Raw genomic sequence first — 18,803 nt, 5'->3', positions numbered from 1 at the left:
CAGAGCTCGTCACCAGTTTCCTCGATCAGCCCTGCTCGTAGCCATTTCCTGCGGGTGGTTCGGTTGGCACGGATACGGCAGAGGGGTGGTTCGGCTTGTTCCGGTTCCGGTTCGGGAGTGGGGTTGGGGTCAGGAGTGGTGGGCACAGGGGGAGAATCAACCGGGGTATCTATCTGTTCGAGAATGGCACCATTGGAGGGAACTCCCCGACTAGGAGGGTGTGCGTCCTCGTCTGGAACCTCCTCAATAGTGACGCTAGAGACCTTAGAGGGAACTTGGAGGGTGCCGTTACGCCCAGTCATGGTGGGGTTGATCTTGCGAGCCCAGGGAGTCGAGGATGATGTCCTCTCCTTTAACGGCCTGCATCCCCGTCTGCATCCATTCCTGGCTGTCATTTCTCTCTTCGGACCTTGACGCAATTCGTCCTAAGGCCTTCACGATGTTCTTCAATTCCAACCCTTATAGAAGAAAGACAATTTCATTAGAAACTTCATGCGATACAATTTCTATTTTATAAGGCCGTCGTTGCGACGTCGAGCGCATGCAAGCACAAATCGGTCTTCCAATCCGCAACCATATGCATTAGATCGCTGTCATTTTATAAGCCAGATGTTTGCCAACTTGGCTACTGTGGTAACTCACCTGCACACATACTGTGTCACTTTCGCGATTTCCTCTTCGACAGCGTTAATAGGTCGACCCCGCTTCACCAAAACCACTGCCACGGTTCCCCGAAGGAGGAGCATAGCCGCATCGCTTTCCCCCATCATGGCCGCGAACGACGGATTCACCGAACGCTATATGGGCGTCAGTTTTCCGTCTGATACCCATTGTGACTGCCAACTCACCTGTTCTCGCTTCTCGTCGTCAATTTCTGAGTAGTACATCACAATAGCTTCGTCTGCGCCCTTTGCCGTCTTGAAAGGCAAATCCACGACATATGGGCGCATAATAATGAACGCCCAGGGTGGAACGTCATCGTCGAACACATCCACGGCCAAAGACCCGACGCCTCGGGCGATGTCATCCCCTGCCCTCACGGGAAGCTTGGCAATCGCGGGGGACTTCGAGTCGGCGGGGTACATTATGAAGTCCCATGAGTCGACCTTATGTTCCTTTGACGCCCGTTAATTAGAATGAATACAAGAGCTCCAAAATGCTTACTTTTATGTAACGCTCCGCCTCCTCCCGCGCACGCAATACCAAGGGCGATGCACTGAAACGAAAACTCCTGTAGTCGTCCACCTGCTTAGGGTCGGAAACCCTCGTCGAGGCCCTTTTTCGACCATGGCGTCCCACTCGCTTGTGCATGTTGAGCTATGTTATCGGTATCACTGGCAACTCACTGATCACTGCACGCCATCCCTGCGCGCAATAAATGCCACATCCCTACCCCCATCAGCCACCGACAAAGTCGACCCCTGTCGGTGACTGCTCCCGATCTTTCCTTACACCTTCACCCTACACCCTTGGTTGCCACCGAACTGCTACCGATGCAACCAACGAGTTTGCCATGTGCGCTCATCTCCACCCAGAGCAGCTCTCTAGTGGCCGCGTCCAGAAGCCGACCCTCGGCCCATTGATCCCGGCCTGTACAGTTTTGCGGAATTTCCCGGCCGCTGCCGATAAACCCGAAATACCGTCTGCCATTATTACGCCTGACTGGTCGCGCGTTCTAACCTTCCTTGGGCGCTTTTCATTGCTGTATGCCTGAGTTCAAAGAGTCTGTGTGATACGCGAAGCGAAGCTGTTTATTCTTCATCACTCATGCCCCATACGCTCGTGAAGTTGGCACATCTACGGTTATGACACCCTCCTTCACTCTTCAACCTCCATTTGTACCGGCCCCTTTCAAACAAACTGCCTGCAGACATCAGTTCATGCGCTTTCGAGATGTAGATGTCTGTGTTCGTATCTGGATCCCTCGTTGGGCCTTCACAGTTTGACTCTGTCTCGGAATCCATCTCTGTAGCATCTTGGCCCCACCCTACCCGTTGCCCGCGCTTTCTCCATCCCTTCCCCCACACCCACACGAAATCCTGGCCCTCGACCAGACACTGGCGCTCCTTTACTCTGTTCCAATAGAAAACCGCCGTACCCTCATTTCCCCTGCCCCTCCTCACCTTCTCAGGGCATTCCTTACCGCACGGGAATCTCCAGCGGTAGTTGTGCCACTCGATCCGTGGCGACTGGCAGACCGGTTTGTCCCAATCGAACCACCTTCTCCCTGTAATCGCCAGGTTGTTACGAACCAAAGTGGGGAACAGGAGGTATATGCGACGAGAGGTAATGACCTGTAGGTCCCCGGTGGAAGCGCTGCCGCTAATCCCTTGCAACACGTGCCCAGTGCTTTCAACAAGCCGCAGATGCCTGACCTAAACCACGGTTAACACGGCCCTTCTCGTGTCGCATGGAAATCCCCTCACCGTCATATCCACATCCACGTCCGGTACATCATCCTCGCCAGTACTCTTCATTCGCCTTCGCTCTTTCAGCCGCGCCGCCCTTTCCTGCCGCATGGCCTGCTTGGTTTCGACCTGCGAGTGAATTCAGCGCAACGTCTGATGGGGATACGAAAACACCTACCGGTAAGTTCGCATCTACTGATATCTCTATTACTTTACTGACGCAAGCCTTCGACATCCCCTCGATTACCACGGAGTTCCATTCATACGACGGGGCCAAATTCAGACTCTTAACGAAATCGTCCAGCCTACCCTTCGGCACCACCACGGTCAATCGATTTGTTAACGCTGCCTCTCCCTGCCAAGGCGTCCCTATGGCCATAGTTTTCCATGCAGCGCTTCCTACCACTCCTCCTTCCGTCTTTTCTAGGGCGGATAGCAGTGTTTCAAACGATATCCCAAACAACCCGATTAGCGGAGACCAAGACACCTGTAATCGCCCTCGAGCGACCATTTGCGCTGCCTCCCGAAAGGCCCTGGATATCGCTGCCGATCGCACCACAGAAAACCAGTCCAAGTTCTCCAAGATTAACCACACCAGATATGTCTCCGACAATACCGTATCCCTCGCAGTCAGTTCCGTTTTAACGCATGTGCTTCGATCGCCCGACTCGTCTCCACAGGGAGACTGTTCTCGACTGTCCCATCCCCTCACCTGCGGCCAGCCTCCGACATTCTCCCAGCCTCCAACAACATCCTCGCGCGTATCACTGTCTGGAGCCCTTCCCCCCTGTCCGCTGTCCTTGCTCACGCTTTCTTCGTTCCAATCCCCAGGCGTACCCCACCCTGCTCCCCAGTCACTATACCCCGCGTCGCTGTTCGATGTTTGGGGGTGTCCGGTTGTGTTGTCGTTGATGTTGCTCATTGTCGCTGGTCGTTCGCTGGTGATGACGATGTGGTAGATGGGTGGTGCTCGTTAAGATTTTTTCATAAAATTAATCGCCCGACACTCATTGACATCTTTCCAGCTCGGCTGCATTGCGCCCTTGTGCACAAAGTTCCCGAATGTACGTATCTCCGGTCTAAGAACTTCTCCGATCCAAAAACAAATCTACCGATTTGGTTGCCATCCCGATTGGTCCAGTCGGTGCGACCAAATCTCCTCTGTTAACACGCGATCTATTAGGCCACGCTCGCTCTCCGTCATGTCGTCGAGTGTATCGCTTTGCCGCCCTGATTTGCACACCAGTACGTTGCCCCAACATTTCAAATCACGTCCTGCCAATCTATTAAGGGTCTCGTTAGGAGACCGATATCCCCAGTGTTCGTCCTTTCCATTCATGTTAGTTGCTTGCTCTATTAACCCAGTCTTTCAGGACTCACCCGTCTACTGTAGAACACTGTGTAGGCGTATTTGAACACCAATATACTCTCGCGTGTTAGGCGTTCCAGTCGGATAGTCGACCGATCTAGTACCACCACTTGTTCGTTGCTTTCCCCATTTTTGTGCATGTAGCTCGGGACCATAAGGTCGATCAGCCTTGGTTTGGGCCCCGAGCCTTCCTCCAAAGCCACATCCACCAGTACAGACTGATTCCCCTGAACTGGGTACAAAAGGCATTTGACGATGCCTCTACCGAGCTCCTGTGGACATCGTCAGTCATGCTTGTCGACAGGGTTTCCTTCGCCTACCATCGCGCGAGCCTTAACGTGCTCGTTCCGACGCATGGCTTCTTCTTCATTCCTCGGAACAGGTTCGCAAAGCATAATACCTTATCAGCCGTTGAGGTCCTGCGATAATTCTGTACGCAACATCCATTTGTACTAATGAACATTGGTGTCTGAAAGGCGCCGTGGTGGGGCCACTAAATGACCCACGGACCCTTTACATCAACCGTTACTTTTTTAAAAAAAAGGCCGCCTGATCTACATAGTTGCCCTGACCGGTCGCTTTATCCGTTAACTCTAACATGCAATTGATGAAGCCAGTACTACAAACTCTACTCCTCGTCCATCGAACACTCTTCATCTGTCTGGCAGTCCGGATCATCCTCCCGCCACACGTTAATATCACTTAACTCCTCTTGCATCCGTTCCTTGATCTTCTCGATAGAGTCCAATGCGTTTTCTAGAGAGCGATGCACACTGACGGTGACCTTCGTGACCTCTACCAAACTCTCAGTGACTTCGCGCAGTCGCCCACGAATGTGCTTATTCCCTATGTCTCGTCAGGCGCTAGGCCGTGCAACAATTTTGGTGACTCACTGTGGCGCAGCTCTAGGTTTTCTTGGGATCGCCGCATTAATACCGGAACACAATGCAAGCGTGTACATACCCAGACGGCTGCGATTCAATTTCTTTCTCAGCAAACTTATTTCCCTTCGTTGCTCCAGCCCTGTATCCCGGTCAATACCAAACACATCTAGCAACCAAGGCCACGAACGTTTAGAGCTTTTCCCTTCATGGCTCGTCAGACAAAATCGTCAAGTTCTTAACAAGGGTGAATGGTTTACTTAGACTGGACAGCAATTCTATACTTCAAGTGAGCCCCTGGACATCGTGTCGAGTGATAGGGAACACCCACCCAAACGATGATCCACACCGTCATCTTCAGTCTTGATTTCCATTGAGGGTTGCCTCTCGGGAACGTCTTCTGCGACTAATTAACACTTCAGTATGTCAACACCATCTCTAGTAAAGTACTCACTGTTCCCATCTTCTTTGGTTCTACTCACTGACATCGATACGAACACTCGCACTTGCAATATTGGAGGATCATTGAAATTAGGTTTTCCTTCTTATGCGAAAAGCAACGCCAGGGCGCCTTCGGCATCAATGTATGTTTACGCGTGAACTGCCCCCGGAAGAACTCGACGATAAACCACCATAGACACCGTACCTTCTTCGTGTCTAGCCCACACATCACCATCGTTCGCTCCCGCGAAGTTGCCTATAAGCACGCTGTTCTCCCCTCTGATCCCGTCGTGGAAATACACATTGCCATCGTTCATCATCACTTTGGAAAAGAAGTGATTCCCCCGGTGATAGATTGCCCCGAACACCACGAATAATTCCCCGTCGGTTGTTCTAACAACGGGCTCAACCCGAATGTAGGTTCCCGACGTACAAACCGTTTGAACACAGAAGAAATCACTTACACTGTGTACCCAAAACAGATCCCCATCACAAACCGGACATCTTCCATACGGTTCCCCCCTCTTATCGAGCTCTTCTTGTACACTCCTAGCCTCGCCATCGTCCAACACGGTGAATGGTGCAATATTGCGGTGGCCGCGAACACTCTCGCTGTATTGACAGTCGCTGCATTTCCCTGTAGTCGACCCTATGGTTCGGGCCCATCCCCATAACTGTCTTGATAAGGTGCATATATCAGCACCGACCGCACCTCTCGGAAAAGCATCCTCATCCGGATTTTCCTGTCTCATGGATTCCCTCCATCGGTCTCTCACACCCGATACACCTGTGGCACCAGTAGTGACACCAGAGCTTTGCAGTCCATGGAACTCAGTCGTCAACAATGTCATGGATGTACTAAGCGCCGAAAGCTCTTGCACCCAGCGCAACTTCTCAACCTGCCATAAGCTGTACAGAATGAACATCCAAGCGTCGAATGCACAACTATGATCGTTATTGTCCCATACAGGTCCTATTAGTTTCCCACTGAGATCTCGGATCTGTTGCGAAGCGGTGCCCAGATTACTACTTTGTGCAGATAATTCTAACCTAGGGCGCTTCCTGTTCACCGCAACAATGGTCTCAGCCTTTCGCTTGTTTGACTTTGACTGATGCAATTTTCCCTTCAGTCTTGGGTCGCGTTTAGGCCTTCGCCATTCGTCTGCTGTTGGCTCAGGTCTCAACACTGGATGCCACGAGCTCTCATCTTGCGTGGTTCTCCATTGCTTATATCTGTCGATGGTCGCCCATCTGGTTTGCTGTATTATGTCCTCTGGCAGCTTCCCCTCGAATCGTAACTCTGTAATTTTATCAAGGTAATTCAGTTCCCGAAACTCTTGACGGAGCCAACCTGAAATGCCACCAGTCATCATGTCGGTTGGGAAATCCCGCACAATCAGAGTATCTTCTGCCTTCTTTCCTCTCGATAGACACGTATACATCGCTTGATGGCTTCTGCATCGCGCTAAGTCAATTACATTGACCTCCCGCGTCTTACCTTGGGAAGCATAATCCGTCATCGAGAAATTAGGAAGCACCGGGACTTGTTTTCTAGAGATCTTCCTCTCTTCCCCATTCGGCAATTTAGCCACGACGGGATGAGAGATCTTGGTCAATGGGACAACATTTGGAGGCAGGTTGGGAATTTGGATTTCTTTTGGTGCGCGAACTAATTTTACGAATAGCGTGTCCAGAGTCTTGTAACCAGGATATCCAGGAATTTCTCGCGAGTTCCACCCTACTACCACCCCCTCCTGTCCTCGAGTTATGCAAAGATCGGTAGCCTCGTTATTTCTAATCATCACCGGCATTCCCACACAAAGAGACAGACACCCAGCAACTTGCTCGCTGGTTGAAGGTCTTTGAGACCATAGAATTCTCTGTTCACGCGGATGCAAGCCAGGACGTGCCCTTTCATCCCTCAGTCTGCCGCTGCCTACACCACTTTTGGTATCAATGCTGTAGAAATGTGACAGCGATCTCCCATTCTCGCTGGCAAATTTAACAGCGTTGCGATAATTAAAGGAATCCTTCTGAACATTTCTAGACGTTATAATCGATACAAAGCGGAACTTAGGATCCTCTATGCTGATGTCAGGATTATTAGCAGGAATTCGAGAGCGCAAGAATTCGATATCATCCTGTGTACACGCTTTATACCTGAGATTCTCTAATGCGGTACGGAAACACTTGTCTAGGTCCGACTCTCCGTCCTGTCGCATATTTCTCTTCAACATTACCACGCATGTGAATTGCAGCCAAATAGTTTTCCCAATCGTCTCTTCCTGCTGCTCAGGCTTAGATCGAGGCGACTGTACAAAGGACACGTCTCCACTGTACAAAGCATGCCCGTTTGTAGGGGGCAACTGCGCGAAATCTCCGGCAAAAATCATGCTAAGTCCGCCAAAAGGTTTTTCGTGCTCGTTCATCGCGTCACAAAGGCGAGCACTAATTTTACAAACATCCAAACAAGACAACATCGATATCTCGTCTATGAAGATGTAGCTCACACCTATTAACCTTTCTGTCGTGAACAGCGGGTACGAGCCCCTATTTTTCCCTATCTTATCTTATCGCTTTCATCGCCCTTATCACTTCCTCTTTATTCTTATTCTTGCCTTTATTCTCGACACGGACACTTTCTCCCATGGAACACTGCCTCGTTATGCCCTTTGCCCTACATCTTATTGTTCTCTTCATTCTTGCACTGCCTCGTTACTCCGCCACTTGTCTTCTTCATTCTTCGCGCAGCCTTCGCGCAGCCTCATGACTTCTTATTGTTCTTTTGCATTTCACCATTTGCTCGTCATCCTGACTCATTGCGGCTATGTAGACTGTAGAATAGGTATATAAGCTAGGTAGATTCCTCTGTATTTCCTCAGCTTGACCTCCTCGTCAATACATCGCTTCAGCCCTCATCTGCATTTGTCGCTCATCGCTCTTATCTCACTCGCCGCTCTTCTCTGCTCCGCATCACTGGTCTTTGGTTTGGTTTAGTGTTCGCTCTTCGCGACACTTTCCCTAACCTCTTCAACAGACTGGAGTTCAGCCCTCCCTGAACCCCATTTTCCCGAGAAAATAGAAAGGAAAGAATGATAGGTAGTCCCTCCAATCAGTGCGGATGATGTTCCTGTAGGCCCCAATAAAACCAGCCTATACGGTTCTTCTCTCTCTGCGAAGAATTCGATAAGCGCTCGCAGAACCTGAGTTTTCCCTGCGCCTGCCATTCCGCCTAAGAACTTCAACAAAGGCTCAGGTGATATAGTACACGCGTGATTTGCGATAATTCTGAAGCTGCGCCGCTGTTCGACGTTAAGGGTGTACTTCAGTTCCAACTCGCTCATTACATCCGCCCAGCGTCTATTGCGCGGCACGTATGTCTTCGACAAGTAATCGCCGTATAAGACGCGAACCCCATCGCTAACACCAACGCTGAAATCTCCATCACCGTCTTCGTCGGGTCCAGATTGTCCGTTAAGCCTCACGAACCTCTCTTTCCACACTCTCGCCTTCTCCTTCTTTACAACGTCACTCCAGTAGGAGGATGTCATTCCGGGATTGCATGTGATCGCCCTGGAGTCTGTTGACTTCTTTATGACGTCGTAGTCAGCGTCATTTAATTTGATACCCAAACCCCATCCCGCCTGAACGAGTACCTCTTCGGCTTCCTTGACAAAGTTTTCCTGACCCACAGCCCACGTATTCATGATCATTTTATCTCTCCAGTAAGATTCATCATCCTCTCCATGTTGTGGATCCATATCCATGTCGTCGTCATCACAAAGACCAAGTTCGTCTTCCTCCGTTTCTTGACGGCTTTGTTCTGTCATTCTCTGCGTCTGGAAATCGTCTCTAGCGTCATAGCACTCATAACGAACATTCATATATTTTATAATGTCTTTCTGTCTTTTGGTGAAGGGGTGAGCATGGAAACTTTCCGCCCAACTTTGATCCGCTCGTCGTAACTCAATCCCTGTTCTCCAAGGCTTGAATAGAGTCAGCATTGTGCAATAGTATTCCTCTTGGTCACCTTCATCAGGCCTCGGTAGGGGAGGACCGAGAAAGTTAGGAACAACGTAGGATCTCCTACTTGGATCGCATGCAATTTTATGACTGTCTGCCATAGGGTGCCCGGGAAGGTACCGGAAGAAGCGGAGGTTAGAGTGTGCATTATCAGACCCGTCCCTCACGGCACATTGCACCCATTCGTACAGGCAAACCTCCTCAAACTGAAGCGGTCGTAGCTGGTAATCCTCCACTTTGGAGCGACTTACGAAGTACCTCCCGTTACGGGCCAATCGAACGTTGTCGTCGTCTCCTTCGTCGTCGCTGAGCACATCGAGTCCCTCCTCATCGTTAAGTTCCTCCCCGACCTCGACGCTCTCCGAGTACCACTTGGTGTCTTCCGCACTCCGCAATTCCGTCGATCCTAGCAGCCGTTCCCACTCTCGAAGTACGAAGTTCACAAAATTCTTCCAGTAGAATGTTACGAAAACGTGGCTACAGTAACGGTCAGGATTGTCTTGAAGGTACATTGCAGCCATGGGCGCACCTATTTCCATCTTTGCCCCCAGGGAATTGACAACCTTCAGAATCATTCTTCGCGCCCCATCCACAGCCTTCCTATCCTCCTCACGTAAGGTCTCTCCGTACCTTGTGAAGGCGTCGTACATGGTGCTGAATATCTGATGTGATTTTAACGACCCCTTCGTGAGGTAATCACATACATACCCAACCACTGCCTTTACAGCTGTTCCTGACTGAAGACAAGTTGAATCAGTATTGCAGCCATTGGTGTACACGATAGCGGGAGTGACGGAGTTTATGGATGACTCTAGATGTTTCAGATTGATATGTCCGTCCTTAGGATCCACATTGGACTCAGCGAATACTTCGCGAGGAAATCGGGCTGAGCACTTCCCGCTGCGTCCAGTGCATCCTTTGCCAGTGGGATGCTGCTTTAGGCCAGGTATAGATACCCCTTTCATAGCAAAGCACTCGTGGACATTCGTTCTGAACACGACGTCATCGACAATACTCTTGAATTGCTCATACCAGTCGCTAACTTCGATACAATTCACGCACATGCACTCTTCGATTGGCTCGTCACAGGTTATGGCCGGAGGGGGAGAGGGCATTGAAAGAGTGGGGTCTTGATATCCATCTATAACAACATTTGGAACTACTTTGTCTTCTTCCTGGTATATAGTGTGGATACCTTTCTTCTTGGGAAGGGAATTCCTGGGGATCCTAGAACCGACTTCTGATTTCGACCCTGTCATGAACTCTCCGACTCTGCAGCTCTCCAAGTACTCTAGAAGCTTTCGTTCGAACTCTTTATTACCTGCTGACAACTTCTCTCGAATCTCTTTGGGCGTGAAAGAACCGGCTATCCAGAGGACTAAGTGGAGGTGTAAAGTCATTCGACCTTGTTGTTCAACAGACCCGAAGTAGGCGGCTGGTACGCCGAAAACCCCCCTCTCTTCCTTCCCCCAGCCTATGATGTGGGTTAGAAACAGTTCAACAAGATAGTGGAAAAAGTTTGCACTTGCTACCGCGTTCGTAGCTATCAGTGTTTCACGCAACGTTGAACTTTTGATGTCCGGTTTATATGGTTCCGGGTCCCCCGCCCAGTAAATCGCGAGGGGGTGTCTGTTATCAGCTGGTGATATCGTTATGTACCAGTTTGGTGCTCCTTGGAAAGCCACGAGTGACCATAGCTCCTTGCGCATGTACTTTCGTCTGGCAAGGGAACCGTCGACGTGTCCCCCAACCTGTTCGATTTGTTCCAGCAACTTGAAGCATCGCTTTTCAGCATCCGTAACTGGGACGACCCGTTGTCCTTCCCTCATGCGTTCCGAGATACTGCTCAAAACAGCTGGATTGATATCCAGGATCGACTGTGCCACCGATTCAAAGTTCCCTCTCTTCACCATGAGGAAAGTCGCGGAGCTGGTCCGTTTGATTTGTTGATGATTGAATGCTGTTATGACGAAATGACTGTCCATTTGGAATCTCCTGTCTGCGTAACGAAGCAGCCACTTGAAATGCTTGGCCTCGGACACCCGTCGAAACGTACCTTCTCCTCCAACACCACCCAATCCATAGGGAAACAACCAGGGAAACATCTGAGTGTATAACGAAGGGTTATCATACAGCGACAGCGGGCTGCTTCCACGACCAACACCAAGAGCTCCGCCTCCATCGGTAAGCCATTGAATTGCAATGTCTTTCCTTTTCGTCGGAGTCAAATCACTGAATTTCGTTGTCGTTAGTCCATGGACAGAATAGGGACACGGGCCGTATTCCGTACCTCTTTCCTCTTCTTCATAAACAGGCTTCGCCAAACCAGGCTGATTGCCAACCTCAGCAGCGACAGGCCTATGATATACGACTACCGGGATCCCTTCTTCTTCGTACCCTTCCAAGGCGTTGTTGTCGATCAAAATTTCTTCGTATTCCGTGTGGTTCAGCTTGAGCCATTCCAAGGCGGCAAGCACCTTCCTTCTCCTTACCAGTAATGGGGAACGCTTGGAATCCTCTTCCGTTGGCGGCTCCGTTCCCGTGAATATGATGGCTAGAACGTCGTCCAGATCCTCCCGAGGCGGTGGTAAAGCCGAGTATACTTTGACGACAGGATTAGGCCATGAAATAACGTTGGCGACCATTTTGTAGTGGCCCTTTGATACCCGCACGAGTGATCGATTCCTTCGAACACGAGAGACCAACGCCTTTTCCCCCAACGTCAAGTCTTGAAGTTCAGGAGGTACCTGGCCCACCCAAAATCCATTCGCCAAAGCGAATTTAGGGATACGCTTCTTCGCCAAAGAAGTCGAGCAACCCGAGCAGATATGGTTGGCGTCCGGGAGTAGTACAGGTCCTTCCAATGGTTGAATTGGTTCAGAAGCATGCCGTCGCTCGCGTCTTGTTCCAGAATTATCGGATAATAGATCCATTGAGTACTGTTCCTTGTGAAAAGGACGCAATTCAAATCGTTTATGCAGTTGACCACAGACAGCACATGGAAACTCTTCAATGAATTCGGGTTTTAGTGCTTCAGTATGCGCGCCCACGCACCGAGCAATGTCCTTGATAGTCGTGGGGCCCGGTGGATACTCAACGCCCGGTTCATACTCGAAGGGCATCCATTTGAAAGGCAAGTCATCGTCTGGCTCTAGTTGTTGATGCTTTCTCCTTCTGGGGTTTGGCGCTTCAACCCGGAACACAGGCCGTGACGGACGGCAACCGTCGTGACAGACATGGCCCAGCAACTGCTCTAAGGCCTTCATTCTTCCCCAATACATTGGGAAAGTCAAATTGTGACGTTTGGAAACCTCGAGCAATCCTCGTTTGGTTAGTCGTGAATAGAGGACTTTGTAGGGCACATCGATACATACTAGCTCGCCGCGATCTACGTTCGTGTCGTCTTGGAACCCCACTAAAATGCAACGAGTATTGTCAGACACTGAAGGATGTTGGTCTGGGTTCAAATAGGGAATCAGCTCCTTCAGGGTAAAGTTGCGCATAACCAATTTGTTCCCGTCTGTAGTATCCTCAGCTGGCGCCGTGATGCCCTCCAGGATGGACACGAAATCCGGGCAATCGTTTCCGCAGACATGGCTCTCAAGTTTGAACTTCAACGATTGTTTAGTATCAAGACGAATAGCAGGGATGTTGTGGTGTCCACATACCGATCTCATCTCGCTCACAAGTAAAGCACTGACCAACATCTTCAAAGGAATGCGACAAGGGACGCGTGCAGCGTTACTCTCCAACTGATCATCTATAAGAGAACGATCTACGTACGATACAAAGGTGTACTTTGGGCAGACTTCAAATCCAACGTCGGTATATTGCGGTAGGATGTAAGGACGTACCTCTTCGTACGTCCATGTTTTTGGTCCAGCACCGAACAATTGCAACAGCAACGCCTCTTCAGTTTCGTCACAGGTCTTCATATCGCTACCAACGGTAGAAGCAAGTCCAGTATCATGTATCGCCGTCGCGTCAACGGAATGCGTAGTCGTGGCTTGCGTCATTGGGATTAAGAGCAAAAAGGCGGGAAAAGGTAGGTCTGTGGTGATTGATCAAGCTCAAGCCGCGAGACTTGTCGGTCAACTGCAACTTCTACTTCGGTGATTGCCGATAGATGATGTAATCAAACATCATCATGGGACAGTACCGCCGGAGGCGCTTCACTGGATACTTCTGTTGCGTTCTTCTAGCAACTATGAAGTTGTGTTGGCGTCAGATCGTGTTTTCATTGTCACAAATCAAGGGAGCGCTACGCCCCTTCCAACATTACAGACTGAAAGCAGGAAACCAATGTATGAAATTCACAAACAAACTCGTTATTTCAACGATACAAAAAAGGAACTCGGCCGAACTCTTCTACTCCTCGCTGCTGTTCTCCCCCTCATCTGGGCATCCTATTATGATAACCCACTGGATATTCAAACTGAGCGTCCACTTCCCCATGTTAGATAAGTAGACCGCCGCCGTGTAGCCGACGACCACGAACGACCCGCGTGGTACCTCCTGGTTCCAGGCTGGTAGTGCTGCGCCGAGATTGGAAAGGTCGCTTTCCAAGTCGAAATTTTGCTGGTTACGTGCGTCGTAGATTGGGACTGAGACTGGATTAGAAGCCAAAGCAAGAAGTAGCCTAACCACGACGTACCGTTGTTGTTTGTGTCCAATGCAAAATTATCCGCCACAACCTTGGAGGAACCAACTCGTTTGGTTGACGGGCTACGAGCATTGCTGAACATGCCACCTTTGGATGTACCTAACGCGTACATGGTTAGCATGCATAAAAATGGATAAGGCGAAATTTACCGGATGAGTTTTCGTTGGGCAATGCACGAGTGACGAAGTGCATCGAGTCCCGAGCCAGATTGGCGTTGAGCTCTGACTTCCGAAATACCATACACATGAACCCGACGAAGCGATCCCACTCCTGTGTATGGAACTTCCCTTGTATCATGTTCTGAGGTAAGCCATGTTGAGTTGGCTCCCGTAGTTTGGAAAGTTCTGAGAACAGGGAAGAAACGAAAATTGCCGGGGATCGCCCTATGTATGCGTGGTGACGACGACTATGCGAAACTGTCCCGCTGGAAATTTCTCGCAGCTCGATCAGGGTTGGACAAGCTCGAGAAGGATTGATGAACATGGAGGATGTGTTAGAAACCGCGCCAGCAACTCGCGATAAACCAACTGAGCCAAAAAGGCCGCTATCACCGGTTAAGGTGATAGGTTGCTGGCACTATATATAGAGCTGATCATGTCAGGTATTGGTCGCCTACTGTCGAACGGAAGACGGATAGACGGATAAACGGATATGGGACGGACGGAATGACAGGCCCCTGACAGTACCCCCCTGTTAAGCACCGAGCCCTCGAGGTGACGTGATGACGACTTCTTACTAGGTTTCCCAGGCCTAGCCACGTCTTACCCCCAGAACCCGCGATCAGATATACATAATAGCCCCCAGAACTCGAACACGTCCTGTCAGCCGAGGCCCCCGGGCCCTAACAAGCACAAACAAACCGGTTTCCCAAGCCGGAAAGTATTGCACCTGCCAGGGTTTGAACCTGCGACCTAATGGTAACCGGTGATACTGTTAGAAACCGCGCCAGCAACTCGCGATAAACCAACTGAGCCAAAAAGGCCGCTATCACCGGTTAAGGTGATAGGTTGCTGGCACTATATATAGAGCTGATCATGTCAGGTATTGGTCGCCTACTGTCGAACGGAAGACGGATAGACGGATAAACGGATATGGGACGGACGGAATGAACTATCAGAGTTCTGCTAAGTGCACGAGCCCTGACAGTACCCCCCTGTTACGGCCGAGCCCTCGAGGCCAAAGGTGAAGTCGAAGTGTCGAAGTCTAAGCCGAGTCTAGGGAAGGCGCGAGTGTATATCAGAGTTCTGCTAAGTGCACGAGCCCTGACAGGATGACGTGAATCGAATCGCTCGTAGAGCAAGGCTGGTTTAGGATCAGCAGAACGTTTAGCGTTGAACACGGCGCCGAATAACTCACCTTAAGTCCATATTGGGACAGTGTTCAGCCCATGCGCTGAATCTCGCCTGTCCAGGGCCCGCTATATTGCTCCACGGCACGAAAAGACCAGCCCTGGTCAGACATCATTAGCATGGTAAAAAACGACGTTTCTGGGACGTACTTCAGCTTCGGCAAGCTTTCGTAGTCTCCTTTCAGCATAGGATCTTGAAGGTTGGGATCTGTGACCTCGCAATGCTCAGGTAAAACCAAATCCCGCCGGCACCTCGGGGTGTCAGATACAGATCCGGGCGTTCGAGGAGGGGCCATTTTTGGCGGTGTTGCGGGAGGGGCTGTCTGTACAGGAGTGCGCAAAGGAGTTTGATGGGTTGCTGGAGATGCAACTGCTGCGGAAGGTGTCGAAGAGGAGGGAGACGAAGAAGGTGGACCCCTTGGCCCGGGCGTGGACGGTGAGGGATACATCCGCAACAATTCTTGTACAGATGGTACAGCCGCCATGGTTGGAGGCCAAACTCCTTGCGCTTCCAGTCTCCGTTCGTGGGCTGCCCGGCTACGACGAATGGCCTCTCTGCATTACCAGTCAGCGACATCCTGGGAGTTCCAATGAAAGAACGTACTGTAGCTGGGCTCGAAAGTATTTGACGCCATACCTTACTTGGGATCAGAAAAGGCATTGAAGAAACTGTGATGTGAACTCACTCGTCACCACTGGACTCTGACTCAGCATCATCGCGTGCAATAGTCGTTCTCGAATTAGCGGTAGTTGGGGCCGGACTACGAGCGCTCATCATGGCATGGTTTCGGTCGATGGCTTCTGCCATGTAACGGTCGTCTTCGATTTGTTGGGCGACAAACTCGCGATGCTGGCGAGCGAAATCTTCCAGCCTGGGGATAAAGTCAGAGCAGGGAAAGTATACATGTTGACGGTGCGTACTCCAATCCCGGCGTTGGCAACTCTACATCCTCTGAAGGGTTAAAGGTGTTGTCGTCTCTTTGAATTGTCCCTTCAGCACCGCTATTGTATGGTGTGACTGTTGAGTGAATGTCGAAGTTGAAAGGCGAAGACGTACATTGTATCAGGGATATCAGCCTTGTGGACGATGTGCGAACGCCGTTTCTGATCTTTACCCCGACCGCGAGGCTTGCGCGAAGTTGAGGTTGAGGCGACAACCTCGGAATCGTCGCTGGAAGGCCTAGTTAGGCATCTGCGCAGACCAAGAAACGACAGGTCTCACATAAAAGAGTCGTCGGTATCGTACTTGTCGACTTCCATGGAGCTGTCAGAAGCACTATCATTGTCTTCCACGGCTTCAATGTCGAGAAAAGTGGAACGCCACCTCTTTGTGGAAGAAACGAATCCGTTCAGTCTTCTCTTAATGTCCTTTGTTGACATCCCGGCTTGCTTTTGCCTTCTGACAATGCCCCCAAGGACTTCATCCCAGGGAACAGTGGTCAGCGTCGTCAACCAAATAGGGGATGCAGAGAAATAGACTCACAAGAAGCCCACTCCGGCTCGCTCATCCCCCCCACCTCCATATCCGAGTTGTTTTCGGTCTGTGTCCTCTTCCTGGGTCTGTTAAACGATAAGCTCTTACGCGTGCAAAGAAGAAGTAACCAAACGATGCCTACGGGTCATCTTCCCCATTTCCAGTAGCACCGACAGGACCAGCAGACCTCGAGCGCTTGGTGGACGAAGGACTCTTCTTCAGAGGAGACGGTTGCAACGAACTATCTGGTCGCTTCTGAGTGAAAGGTGGCCCTGACATCCCGGCACCCGCATCGCTATCTGATGATTCAGAGGAAAGGACAACGGGCGATGATTTAACACGTTTCCCCCTTTTCCTGCCAGCCCGTTATAAGAGTTGCAAAACCATTGACAAGCATGCGTACCTGTTAGAAGCCTTAGCCGCTGAACGTGTCACAGAAGCTCCGTCCCTGAGGTATGGTTGAGTGCGAACATGTAGGACAAACTCAAGACAACGTACTGTTCTCTAGATGCATCGTTATTGGAGGCCCTGAAACAGCGTCCATCGTGGGTTCGTGTAGACAGTAGACGTGAAAAACGCACTCATTCACGACGGCGTTGTTAGGCCCGTCTGCGCTGTCTCGTTCCTTGGCGACCCTTAATCCATAGAATTAGATGGATGGAATGAGTCGAGGACAGTTGGAAAGAACCTTTTGCGAGTTCGAGGTCCGCCATCATCTCGTGTTTTGATCCGAGATGCCGAGGCTCTGCCTCGATATGTGGAATCTCCGGGAAGATAGCGACTGGTGCAGGATATGGATTACAAGGGTATTCAGTTCAAGATAGCAAAGGGTACTTACGCGCCATCGTCTTCGCATTCGCTGGACGTTATGTCGATGACCTCTCCTGTAGGTTCCACCTTGACACGACTTTTGCTGAATCAACAGAGGGTCAAAGACGTTTCCAGAAAAATTCGCATACATGGAGCTTACCCTCGTTTCTTCTGGTCAGGGTTGCCCACGGTCTTTTGATGTTGAGATTGTTCCTGAGCTGGGCGAGTATCAGTGTCGTTATTGGAGTTCTCGACAGGTCCTTTTGATGCGACGGTATGATGCTCCTGGGAAAGAACACTGCTGCGCTGTTGAGCAACGCCTGAGTTGCCCGCATCTATGGCGCTTCCTCCGTAATAAGCGAGGGTAAGGCCAGCTTGCATAGGCATCCCTGCACGATACAGGCCAGGAGGACCACCATGAAGCCTTCCCGGTTGCACATGATCGGAGAACCCCGCGGGCGCTTGACTGCCAGGGATTGCGTGACCGTAGGGACGAAGAACGCCACTTGTTGCGTGAGGCAGTCGAGTCAGTAAAAAAAAACACAGCGCATATGGAAGAACAGACGATCACCTATTCCAGCTATTATACATATTTCCATCCAATGAATGGCGTGGTTCGATACTGCTGTTGGAACCGAGTCAGATGAGGCAATAACTTCAAAGTATCCCTAGAACCAACCCAAAGGCGAAGCCGTTTCCATTTGTCTGCCAATTAGTGCCGACGTTGGGACTACGGCCACGACGTTAGCTTGTTCGGTGTTGTAATGAAGACTGGACTTACGCCGTGACGGTGACAGGTGGCAGGGCAGAAAATTCAGCGTTTCGATTAACGGGGGAAGGGGTGCGAGCAGGAAGAGACATTGTCACTACGGATGGTAATAGACGGATTTCTGGCATTCACCATAGGGTTCTCAGAGGAACCCTTTATATAGCGGAGGCTATCCCATTTTGATCAGATTAAGGTAAAGGGTAGAATGCGTGTAGTCGCTGTTTGAGCATTGTTAGCAAGGCATCATAGCGGCAACGAAGTACCCGGTCGTCTGTAACAACGGCAGTTTTCTGTCGGGATTGAGGGTACGAAGCGAATGGAAAGTCCCCGCGTAATGAGACCTTTTTTGTACTGCATCCATGTCCGTGCCAAACATTAACAAGATACGGAATGAATCTTGTCCTCGACTTAACAGATCATGGACATGGCACTACTGGCCGCGGGAAGTAAATGTAATCTGGAGAACATCGCGTTATTGATGGTTAATTGAAGTTGGGTGTTGACCTACTGTTGTCATTGACGCGTGGAGGGTCACGTCCTGTGGTGCTTCCAGCAGCCCAATGCATCACGAGCAACTGTGCTAGACCATGGGCGCCAATCATTCCTATGCTTACAGG

At 50.5% G+C, this 18,803-nt stretch overlaps 7 protein-coding genes and 1 pseudogene across 8 annotated transcripts; 1 reads left to right on the top strand and 7 right to left on the bottom strand.

The window, feature by feature from the left end:
* Positions 1-2,410: 2,410 nt before the first annotated feature.
* On the top strand, positions 2,411-3,367 carry CC1G_15673 (hypothetical protein; the record flags this gene model as incomplete). Its single annotated transcript, XM_002910197.1, has 2 exons — positions 2,411-2,588; positions 2,634-3,367. The coding sequence occupies 2 exons, from the start codon at positions 2,411-2,413 to the stop codon at positions 3,365-3,367; spliced, it is 912 nt and encodes a 303-aa protein (XP_002910243.1).
* Positions 3,368-3,516: 149 nt separating this feature from the next.
* On the bottom strand, positions 3,517-4,172 carry CC1G_15672 (hypothetical protein; the record flags this gene model as incomplete). Its single annotated transcript, XM_002910196.1, has 3 exons — positions 3,517-3,735; positions 3,789-4,049; positions 4,098-4,172. The coding sequence occupies 3 exons, from the start codon at positions 4,170-4,172 to the stop codon at positions 3,517-3,519; spliced, it is 555 nt and encodes a 184-aa protein (XP_002910242.1).
* Positions 4,173-4,405: 233 nt separating this feature from the next.
* On the bottom strand, positions 4,406-4,707 carry CC1G_13329 (hypothetical protein; the record flags this gene model as incomplete). The annotated part of the gene is made up of 2 exons (XM_001839731.2): positions 4,406-4,623; positions 4,671-4,707. The coding sequence occupies 2 exons, from the start codon at positions 4,705-4,707 to the stop codon at positions 4,406-4,408; spliced, it is 255 nt and encodes an 84-aa protein (XP_001839783.2).
* Positions 4,708-8,092: 3,385 nt separating this feature from the next.
* On the bottom strand, positions 8,093-9,772 carry CC1G_09684 (hypothetical protein; the record flags this gene model as incomplete). Its single annotated transcript, XM_001839729.1, has 1 exon — positions 8,093-9,772. The coding sequence occupies one exon, from the start codon at positions 9,770-9,772 to the stop codon at positions 8,093-8,095; it is 1,680 nt and encodes a 559-aa protein (XP_001839781.1).
* A 746-nt stretch (positions 9,773-10,518) lies between these two features.
* CC1G_09683 (hypothetical protein) lies at positions 10,519-13,138 on the bottom strand (the record flags this gene model as incomplete). The annotated part of the gene is made up of 5 exons (XM_001839728.2): positions 10,519-10,596; positions 10,655-11,121; positions 11,179-12,733; positions 12,791-12,874; positions 12,977-13,138. 5 exons carry the CDS (start codon positions 13,136-13,138, stop codon positions 10,519-10,521), a joined length of 2,346 nt encoding a protein of 781 aa, XP_001839780.2.
* A 352-nt stretch (positions 13,139-13,490) lies between these two features.
* CC1G_09682 (hypothetical protein) lies at positions 13,491-14,082 on the bottom strand (the record flags this gene model as incomplete). Its single annotated transcript, XM_001839727.2, has 3 exons — positions 13,491-13,726; positions 13,777-13,884; positions 13,935-14,082. 3 exons carry the CDS (start codon positions 14,080-14,082, stop codon positions 13,491-13,493), a joined length of 492 nt encoding a protein of 163 aa, XP_001839779.2.
* Positions 14,083-14,668: 586 nt separating this feature from the next.
* Positions 14,669-14,767, bottom strand: CC1G_20229 (annotated as a pseudogene). The gene has a single exon. The product of its transcript is annotated as a tRNA-OTHER (tRNA).
* Positions 14,768-15,032: 265 nt separating this feature from the next.
* On the bottom strand, positions 15,033-18,278 carry CC1G_15671 (hypothetical protein; the record flags this gene model as incomplete). The annotated part of the gene is made up of 18 exons (XM_002910195.1): positions 15,033-15,087; positions 15,142-15,234; positions 15,284-15,688; positions 15,738-15,770; positions 15,820-16,005; positions 16,055-16,135; positions 16,191-16,304; positions 16,356-16,551; positions 16,617-16,693; positions 16,750-16,962; positions 17,011-17,055; positions 17,106-17,135; positions 17,189-17,242; positions 17,446-17,520; positions 17,578-17,922; positions 17,989-18,042; positions 18,097-18,147; positions 18,199-18,278. The coding sequence occupies 18 exons, from the start codon at positions 18,276-18,278 to the stop codon at positions 15,033-15,035; spliced, it is 2,187 nt and encodes a 728-aa protein (XP_002910241.1).
* Positions 18,279-18,803: the final 525 nt, after the last annotated feature.

Source organism: Coprinopsis cinerea (genome assembly GCF_000182895.1).
Source record: "Coprinopsis cinerea okayama7#130 chromosome 11 map unlocalized cont3.11, whole genome shotgun sequence".
NCBI lineage: Eukaryota > Fungi > Basidiomycota > Agaricomycetes > Agaricales > Psathyrellaceae > Coprinopsis > Coprinopsis cinerea.
The sequence above is the reverse complement of the archived record's forward strand: the minus strand, read 5'-3'. Positions and strand labels throughout refer to the sequence as shown.